Here is a 10,768-nt window from a genome sequence, read left to right on the forward strand (position 1 = left end):
GTAACGCGTGAGTCACACGATTTTCTATAGCCAGCGTGACCACTATTGATGTCGCAATGCAAACATAGTAGCAAAGAAAAGTGTTAGCTTGACGTCACTGTATGTGTGATAATTCTCAACTTTATGATAACTCTTCATTTTTATGTCTTTCTTCTTTTAGTATAGTCCGCTCAATGTGAGATCTAAAAAAAAAAAAAAAAAAAAACTTGATTGCGTACGCGGAAATCAGAAACGTACAATCTGTTGAGCGAAGGACATTAATTGTAGTCGTAAAATTTGATAGCCAAACGTTGTTCTCTGCGGGTAGTTAAATTCCGTAACGTTTACTCATACTGCAGAGACTTATGAATTTATGCTTCAAGAGATGCAAGTTATCAGCCAAAGAGGGACGATATCATAAGCCTTTCTCTTGCACAGTGTCGGCAGAGAGGTGAAAAGGCAAAATTTGGGGGACGTTTCACACCTGCAAATGGACTTTATCGACACCCATCATCATTTGAAAGTTTCAGAAATACAAGCTTGATGAGAATTATGAGCTGCGATTAATCTTCTTGTTCACAATAATGATCCTCATTTGGACGCTTGGCACACTGCAATTTAATCTATCATACGGGGAAATATTGCTGGAGTTTTGAAGAGAGGGGAAAAGAGAAGTAAATGTATACCAATAAAACCAGTGGCAAATTTGAGTAATGAAGTGAAGTGAAACGGGTTGGTTTATTCGGTATGACACACATGGAATATCTCCTTTATTTCATGGACTAAAAAAATAAAAGACTTGCAAGTGTCTCTGTAAGTAGTTGTTTATACTGATACTTTGAACTACAGACACGCACGCAAATAATAAATGCACATGTCCATAACACACACACAAACAAAAACACATAATCAGCAGAATCTTGTGATGGGGGGGGGGGGGGGGGGATAAGGATTGAGCTGGGGGAAGGCAATCATTCAAGTCGCGTGATCTTTCCGTTTAAGACATCCTTTAATTTCTATTATACCACTCTACGCAGGTCAACGGTGGCGTTGATAGAATAAAACGATTATTTGTTCTGTCGGTGTTTCTATTTCATTCGTTTGGTTTGGTTCATTGTCAACATCATTATCGTTCAAAATTAGTTATCATTATTCAAATTAAAGGGATAGTACAGTATTGGTGGAGATGAGAATTGGGCTTTTAACTTTTTGCGAGATACCAAGAAAACACTTATGATATAGTACAGAGCATACCATTTTAATAGGAATTCAACGTTTATTTGATGAAAATCGGGTGTGGAATGAATGAAACATCCAAAAACAAAGTAAAACAAAGCGATCGTAATAAAGTGTGGGTCAATTTTCATCAAATAAACGTTGAATTCCTCATAGAATTACATGCTCTTTCATATTTCATAAGAGGTTTCTCATTATCTCACAAAAAAAATGTTAGAAACCTGAAATTAGGTCTCAACGAAAACTGTACGATCCCTTTAAGTCGTTATTCAAATGTCGTTGGTTAAAAGTGTCGGCATTGATATGTGACACAAATCATTATGTTTAGTGTGATCGACTCATTCTCTATATAGTGAAATTAAAATGAACAATGTACCTTCTTTTAATTTCTTAGGTCGCATTCTGGGCGCTGAATTAAAGAATCAAACAGTGTATTTCATTAAGACATAAGAGAGAACGCGTGCAATGAAATATAAAGAAATGTACTTGCTTGTATATGGTAGCTTTAAATAGTTTCGTGATAAGATCTGTAAGATCGTGTGCACATGGAAAGGGGTACTCCAGTATTTGAGAAAAAGGTACATGAGCGTCACCAGCACCATGGTTACGCATAGCTGCCGATTGATTGAAATTTGAGCCCATTCATGGTAGCACGTTCTTTGTAGATTATGTCGTTTATATAGCATCATTCGTTCCAAAGAACATGCAGCGACGATAAACGAAAAAACAAAACAAACAAAACAGCTGTTATGTGCGTGACTCATGCACATATCGTATGAAATGCACAGCAGCCGGGGAAAGCCAACGTCACACAAGCATTAGCACCAAACAAATAAAACGCGAAAGCTCACACTAAGTGGTATATATTTCAGTAATTGAATGTTCGCATGGCAATTCCAAAATTTAAAGTTCTGATTAGCGAATAGTCAAACGTTGAAAAGAGTTTAATAATGTTTTCTCAACGATAAAGAAAATGTTTGCTGAGCGAATGCTACATCTTTTCCATGCTGCTTTGTCTCATGGCAGTATACGTATAATAGGCCTATACGTAACGTATGCTGTGAATTGGTTTGACCATGACGCAGCTACAATAGGCCATACCAAACATTGCAACTCCATGATTACACCATGCTAAACCGAGTCATCTTAATCCTTTTGTTTAATAGCTTCCTTGTTCGGAAATCATTATTTACCTTCTGCCAGCTGGACTCGCAGGTCTGGAGAATTCTTCCCTCTTCGGTGTGCTATTGTAGAAACAACGTTTGTTTCTACTTATATAATAAGAGGTATTACAGTGCTGTAAAACGTCCCATGTTTTACAACCAAATATAACTACTACTTTGATGCTATATCTCATGTGTTAGTTGCGTCTCTGTTCTTTATCTTCATATTTCGTTATCGTCCTTAGTTCCTCACTCTCTTCCTCCCTTAATAAATTCAGTGCTCGCTATAAACATTCGTATAGTAAAATCCTACATTTCATACTTTACTGTTTATGTAAGTGCAGGGTTCCTTATACAGATATTTTATGAATGGTGCATGCGACTGTCCGTTCCCGCGCTTGTGTGCGTGTGCAGCTACACTTTTTTTTTTTTTTTTTTTTTTTTGCATACTTTCTCTTTCAACAGCTACATTTCTTTCTTTTCTTCGGGATCTGCGAAACACAAAGTGTCAGATTTTGTTCTGCGGGTTCCTACTAAAACAAACAAACAAACAAACAAACAAACAAACAAACAAACAAACCCTTAAATTCTATTTCAAACAGCCTAAGTATCCTGAAATATTTCCTTTCTCCTCGCTTACGTTGCTTTATAGATATATCTACACGTTGATCTATAAACTAAGTATTTTATACATTTCGACTATGAGTTAATGTTTAATATTTCACGACCCCTTATCACAACTCAGAAACATGGTGATAACAACAGGGAAATCAATTTCCCAAGTCGTAACAATGATGAGCACTGCCCTCATTCTGTATACCAGGTATAGGCCTACAGGTTACCATGTCAAAATGAAGGTACAAATTTCTCTCAAGGCAGAGATTATAATCAGCGTCATCTTTGTGAAAGGACGCTCTCTTGTGGCGATAGTCTTTAAGTTTATGGCTCATCGGCAACGCAAATGCACATGCTTTACTCGGGTTGATTTATGATACCCCGATTATAAATAACATGTTCCATATTTCTATGCTAACCTTCTGTGCACTGCTTGGACCGGCCAACCCTTCCCCCCCCCCCCAAAAAAAAAAGTCATTCTAAACGAAAATTCTATCGATACTTTTGATGCAACATCATCTGTCAATCACTACATTATTACTTTGAATAACAAAAGTGTGTGAATGCACCTGGCGTAACTTTAACTTTTCCAATACAGGATGTGTTATTTAAAAAAAAAATCATTATCTTTAGTAGAATGAAAGTACATGTAATAGTATCTGGAAGTGTAATAGTATACACTGGTTATCATCAGCGAGAGAGATCGCAGGTATCTCCCCCCCCCCCCCCCCCCCCCCCCCCATAATATTCCGAGGCAGAAAACAACACTGACTATACAGACCTACTGTGATACCTGCACCTCCACTACATTTTGTTCGACGAAAGCAAACACAAGGGAAGAGGGTGCTGGTGGCCTAACAGATTTCTTCACAGTCCAGTCATCTGAACACGGGGAATGTTCAAACATATGTACAATGTATACTTGTACTTGCCCTTCGACATCATGCGTTCTTGCGAGACACGGGCGCGCTGGCGCTCATATTGCAAGACGTATGCAGGTTTAGGCAATGGAATATCGTTATTATGAGGTAGAAGGAAGAAATTCACAAGGCTCGTATGAGATAGAACATGGACCGAACGTATCTCGAAAGCAGTTCGCCGTATTAGAATTTGCAGGGAGATCGAACCACTTGAATACATCACCATTTTGGGACCGAGACGTGACCCTGGCTTGAATTTCGCCGCCATCGTGTGTTCATCTTTCGTCTCACAGCATATCACACGCCACCACCGCCACGACTTGCGATGGCTGCTTACGGTTCACAGCCCGTCCCGAGCACCGGCCAGCTGCCGTATCCACAGAACCCAGCTATCGGCGTGGAGCAGGTAATCATTCGAGTTGATCTGTGCCCCTGTGTGCCTACCCGATATGCGCGTGTCCGTGAGCATACCTCTCGGACAACCATTTTAGGTGACGCCTTCTATGTAGCGAGAAATAGGACAGCTCAACTTTGTTTTCTCTTAATTGCTTCCTTTTGTTTCCATTTCCCTCCACTACACTTGTTGCTGTCTTAATGTATTATCAACTTTCCGTTTCAGGAGTGATATTCATAATACGAATATACAATGCACATACATATATACACATATGCACACTCACAATATATATATATATATATATCTGTGTGTACACTGAAAGAATTAATTCGTAGGTCATCCTCAAAAGTTTGTCAAGTAATTTGTCATGAGTGGTATGACAACTTTTCATCACTCACTACAAATGTTTTTACTCGCAGTACGATTCTTTGAAATGTAATTACGAATTAATATCATGTAATGACGAATGAAAATTCCCGAGTGACAAACGACAAAGTCATGACGAATCTTACATTTGTTTAACTATGATTCAGTACAAATTCGCATTGTCACCCGAAGTGGTACTGTACAAATCTTCTTAAACACTACGAACTTCAGGTCATACATTACGAATCAGGTAACACTGATCGCCCAGTTTCATGACGAATTAAAATCAAACGGGTTTCTAAATCTTAAAATGATTTGTCATGCATCATACGCGCCAAAAGTACATAAACCTGTGCAAAATCATAACATAGCCATGGTACCGATCGAGTGCGCGCTGCTGCTAGAATGGATTTTGTGCACTTGCGTGCTGCATTCATGCATTCAGCTCACACGTACACACATACGTACTACACTGTACTATACTAGTAACAGCTAGCTACGACGCGCGCCGCCGGCTGACGCATTCGAGTATTCGTCGATCATTCGCTTCAGCTTCGTCTTCGATATCTAACTTAGATCGCTTTTCTAAACGTCTGACGTCCAGATGAGGACCTCAAAATATTAGTGACTTGTAAGTAGACGAGATCTATTTGGTGTTTTTGATAATTGAATGAATTTAGTTTTACTTTGTAGCCTGATGTACTGTTACTTAATGTCATTATGATCGCTGTACTGTACAGTCTGTAGAGTCTAGTATACAGTAGTGTCGCTTGCAAGTAACAAGCGCAAAATCACGCATGCTAACAATGGTGGGGGCTATAGTATTAACGTTATCGTGCATTTTTTTTTCAAGCACATCAGTTATCTCATTCGATAGTTGAATGTTCCAAATTGAGAAAATATTTTCTCTATAAAATTCAAGCTATTTTTTTTTTTCAAAAGTAAACATTTTAACTTGAAATCGCGGTGTCAGTAATCTAGTCAAGTCCTTCCCTAACTATACCTGTTGGTACACAGCCCAGTTGCTGCTACGGAGCAAACGTACAGTATAAGCCGATTCGCAATCTCGGCGCGCATTGCATTGTGGGTTTATGTCAAAGGTCATTGGAGATAAACAAACTTATAATAATCGTAGTCTGCACTTGAATCGTACGTGTGTACAGTGACGATTAGAATTCAGAAATGAATATTTAACTATTTATCGAAAATGGAGGCAAATGGGACGGAAAATGAACGTCAGCTAACCTTGGAAGAAATCAAATTTTGGAAAGTGGACGCTTTAAAGGATTTTCTTCGCATAAGAGGACTAAAAACGACGGGTTTGAAAGCGGAGCTGCAAGCGTTAGTCTACAAACAGCGCAGTGCGATTTGGATACAGTGTGAAACCAAGCGAAGTTGAAGAAGAACGATCGCGGTCAAAACAGTATGCAGAATTGTTGTTCATAAACGGAAAACAAATTCCAGATCCGTTGGCGGACCTGAAAGATGACTGGTTGCCAGAAAAAGAAGGAGTGAAGTTTTGGCCACCCGTTAGTTATTTTGAAATAGCCGAGTGGTTGTTAAGCGAGGCGCCCTGCCCCAGTGAAGCAAGTAAGATGGAACGGAAATCGCGTGGTACTAGACCAAAAACGTTGCAAGAAAGATTACTCTCAGACTACAAAGAGGGAAAGGCCTTCTCTTACTTCAACAGCAAGTGGCTCCACGAAATATTCTACCACCCAATTTCAGCGGAAAGTGAAGTTTCTGTGTTGAAAGCACAATGTACTCCCTCATTGGCAGTAAAAAACATACCTCACAGCGTGTGGGTTGCCATTGACAAGTCCTCCGGAAAAATCTACAGTGCCTACTGTAGTTGCTTTGCTGGGTAAGAATCACACAAATTATGCAATGATGTTGTTGCCAGATAAACTTGCACTTAGACTCTAGTAAATTGCTGAATAATAGTTAATACGAAGGTAGACTATATTGTTTGGGACTAGGTGACTTAGGTCTAGATCTATGTGCCGTACAAATGGGCATCTAAATGAACCGTTTGATTTAAAAACCCAAAATACTTACCTTGTCTCTTCTTGCGTCCAGTTGTGGAAAATTTAGGTTTTGATGAGCGCACTGTATTTTTTTCTCCTATCCAATTGAATAAGCAACTTACACACACTCCTGCAAACACCATGTAAGTCTATGGCCAACACAAATTTCAGCACTGCCCTCTATCTGACAGATTGATTTATTTAATTTGGGGGGGGGGGGGTCCGCCAGTGCTAATCCCTCGAGTCGAGATCTAGTATATTTTAATAAAATATGAACAAGATCAGTGATCAGCATGATGTGAAGCACATCATCAAGATATAGAGTCTACATGTAACATGTATCCAATTGAAGGAGTGGGATGAAAAAAAGGATATTTTATCACTAGGGTGTACAGGACAATATTTTCCACAAGTTCGATAATGTTCATTTCTGTCTCCAACTATAGAAACTGCATGACACGTAAATTTGCACAGCTCATACCAATGGCTCCCCGACTGGGTAAGAGTAGGATGATACCTCCGTTTTGAAGTTTAAAACTATTATTATATTGTTGTCTATATATGTTAATTACATTATGATTTGTATTCTACTTTCTACAGTCTGGGATCTTCATGCAACCATGTTGCTGCACTGGTTTTCAAGTTGGATCATGCCTTCATGACTGGAGTGTCGCAAAATCGACATCTACCATGCACATCGAAAGTCTGCAGTTGGAATGTGTACAGTGGGGGTGCAGCTGCAGTTCTTCATGGCAAGCCAGTGTGTGAGATGCAGTGGGTGAAACCAAGCTATGGAAACAAAAGTAAGCATACTTTACTTCCTATTTTCAATACCCCCCCCTTTTTTTTCTTTTTTTTTAATCATTACATTAATTCATCCATGGATTATGAGTAATGGTTAGGAGGGATGGCATATTTCCCGATCAGAATCTTATTTCCCACCTAATTGTCCGGGAAATATAAATTTCTCCCATTGACTTTCTATTGTTTGGACAGGGTTCGGGAAATATGACCAAAAGTGGAAAATATGCCAGTGCCTGATGCCTGATGGTTAGCATGATCAAGAATTGATTTAGACCCCAAATTTATGATAAAGGAGAGGAGTAATAGAAGGTAACTTTTTTGTTTAGAATTGAATTATCTTTCTCCCTCGATAAATAGGCCAATATTTTGTTATTGTACATGTATATTAAAGGCATAGTTTAACAGTTTCTAGATTTAAAAAATCTGAGCTGCATGGTCCTACATGCTATCAGAGTATGTGATGGGGTGTAAAAATGCACCTGTGAAAAAATTAGGCTTCAATGTTATTATTTAGTGCTTCAAAAGAGTGAAAACCTAAAAGATCACCCCATAGACTACAGTACTGGAGTTATTATAGCTAGCGATAATAACTACAACTTTCATAGATATCTTGATAATGACTGGTTTTCTTTCATTATTTTTGCATTCTTGGCTGTTTTTTCATCCATCTGAACATGATTAGAGAGGTCAGGCTACACAGTTTTAGAATTTTTTAAATCGATCAGTTACGATGTTAAACAGTGGCTTTAAGCCGTGTATTTATCAAAAGAATTGGAAAACAAAAAACTGCAATAAAGTATGAATCTAGGATGTAAATTTTTACTACTTGTTTAATAACTTCTGATATTTAATGAACTTTAAAAAAGTATATTTAGGTTGAAAGGCCTCTGAAGGAAATTATCAAAATTATTTATTATGTATTTTGGGGTTCAATGTTGATTCCATTTTTTTTTCTCTAATACAGGGAAACGCAAACAGCCAGTCAACACAGCAGTAAAGAGGCTATTCAACCCAATGGGAAGCAAGGCAATACCACCAGCAAGACAACTTGCGAATGCCATGTACCCAACTTGTGAGAGATCAACAGTATTTAAGTATTTACAGGATGAAGAAAGCCACAATGTGTCACCATCTGTGAACTACTCTCCTGAAGTAGACTTCAATCTGGGACAAGAGGTAGAAGTTGAAACAAAGAATTCAGTCGATCCCGACTGTCTGACAACTTTAGGTGGCAGGTATGAGACTGTAGAGTCGTTCCTGAATGGTTTGCCTACGTATACACAGGAGGAAGTTAATGTCGTGGAAGAACATACAAGAGGCCAAGCAGAAAATATACAGTGGGCAAAATTTCGTGCAGGAATGATAACAGCATCTAACTTGAAATCAGCCATTACAAGGCAAGCTACGCTCGATGATCCATGTTCTTCCAAAAGTCAGGACACAAAACCTATCATAGAAAGACTGATGGGTCGTTCTACTATTGATCGAAATTTACCGAATCTGAAGTATGGACGGATAATGGAGCCAATCGCAAGGAATGCATATGAAACAATCCAAAAAGAAAATGGCCACCAAAGTGTACAGGTAAAGGAGTGTGGTCTATTCGTCCATCCAATCAAGGTGTTTCTTGGAGCTTCACCTGATGGATTGGTTTCTTGTAAGTGCTGTGATGAGCCTGGAGTCCTAGAGATAAAGTGTCCTCGGACCATTGCCTTTGAGGAACCAACAGCTGAGAATCTCGACTATCTCACCATGGTAGATGGAGAAACAAAACTGAAAAACAATCACCAGTACTATTATCAAGTTCAGTGCCAAATGGGGATCACTGGACGCACGTGGTGTGACTTCTTTGTATACACCCAATCAGGATTCCATCTAGAGCGCATTTTTTTTAATAGAGAAATGTGGAACAAAGCGATGGATGTGGCCGAGAAATTCTTCTGCCAACACATTGCCCCTGAACTTGTCAGTAAAAGCCATGAACCGTAGCATAGTGTGTGCAGCAACTGTATTGAATATTGACAGTACTATGAATGGAATATAACTTAAAATATCTGGAAAATATTTATCATTCACACTACCTTTTACCCCTTAACTCTTTATGGGTTACTTTAAGATTACTTAAAGAGTGATATCCAAGAAAATGAACTTAAATACTTTTCTGAGCACATTAACCCTCTCAGTACCAGACCTTGCAAACTCCATTGACTTACTAGACATCTACATGCCTATGGTAATGAGAGGGTTAATAGTGCATTGAATTGGTCCCCCAACAGACCCAGCACCTTGGGAGAAAGGTATTGATTTTTTCGATTGTTCATTCCCAGAACAATGAGCAGTACTTCCTGCCTTTGAATTTCATGACAATTGTGCAAAATTGCGAACGTAACGCATAAAGGGTTAATGGCAGACAGAGACATTTGCAGCCTAAAATGTGAGATTTCTTCGGTTATTTATGTCTTTCACATAAAGCAGTTATCAATCTAGAACCTTGAATTAGTACTTTGTAATATTTTGTCTGAGCTAGTTCAAGGGGACATGACAAAGTCTCATCATTTTAAATTTTATCTGGTTAAAATGTATATTGCGATATCAGGCGACACTAGTTGATTAGTTTTCATACTTTACAAATATTGTATTAAAGGTATGATTCTAAGATTTCACACACATTTTGAGAAGAGTTAACATTTATTCATGCAAAGTTTTGTGACTTTTCAAGGTGTATGAACATATCAGGTTTTAGGCTGCAAATGTCTCTATCTTTAAGATATTTTTGCTAGTATCATTAATTTTCTGATTTTATTCATAGATGAAATGAAAAGATACGTGAACTTGAAATATCGAGGTAATTTTATTGGTCGTAAGCATATTGTGAGTTTGCACTGTTCAAGGAAACAAAAATCGTCATTGCTATACCTGCTACTACATGTACATGTACTTACATACATGTACATGTACATCACTGGGAAATACCTGTGCCTTGCCTAAATGACTGCATACAGATTCACACTCTTTTCTCATAGATTATTAATATCAAAATGCAATTATGCTTGCCATTTTTTATGCTTCAAGAGTTATTCACAATGACCCTGATGAGAACGATGTATTTGCTTTAATATGGAATTTAATAGACGCTAGTCTGAGATATGGAATTTAAGAGATGCTACTCCGAATCTTCACACAACTCGAATAATCGTATAAGTCAAAGAAAAATTCTGGTTCACATAGGTGTAAACCAGTATTTATTTTATTGTGTAAAGC

At 38.3% G+C, this 10,768-nt stretch overlaps 1 protein-coding gene across 1 annotated transcript; it reads left to right on the forward strand.

The window, feature by feature from the left end:
* Nucleotides 1-6,059: 6,059 nt before the first annotated feature.
* On the forward strand, nt 6,060-9,558 carry LOC139736494 (uncharacterized). The gene is made up of 3 exons (XM_071647244.1): nt 6,060-6,540; nt 7,304-7,506; nt 8,472-9,558. The coding sequence occupies exons 1-3, from the start codon at nt 6,272-6,274 to the stop codon at nt 9,494-9,496; spliced, it is 1,497 nt and encodes a 498-aa protein (XP_071503345.1). The 5' UTR covers nt 6,060-6,271; the 3' UTR covers nt 9,497-9,558.
* Nucleotides 9,559-10,768: the final 1,210 nt, after the last annotated feature.

The sequence above is a fragment of the Diadema antillarum genome, unplaced genomic scaffold, assembly GCF_040938485.1.
Source record: "Diadema antillarum isolate AM-2024a unplaced genomic scaffold, OU_Dant_1.0 seq00000649_RagTag, whole genome shotgun sequence".
In the NCBI taxonomy this organism is placed as follows: Eukaryota; Metazoa; Echinodermata; class Echinoidea; order Diadematoida; family Diadematidae; genus Diadema; species Diadema antillarum.

Coding starts and splice junctions, on each gene's coding strand:
- LOC139736494 (XM_071647244.1), top strand. CDS start 6,272: ATGGAACGGAAATCGCGTGGTACTAGACCAAAAACGTTGCAAGAAAGA. Junction 6,541..7,303: donor TACTGTAGTTGCTTTGCTGG/GTAAGAATCACA, acceptor TACTTTCTACAG/TCTGGGATCTTCATGCAACC. Junction 7,507..8,471: donor ACCAAGCTATGGAAACAAAA/GTAAGCATACTT, acceptor TCTCTAATACAG/GGAAACGCAAACAGCCAGTC.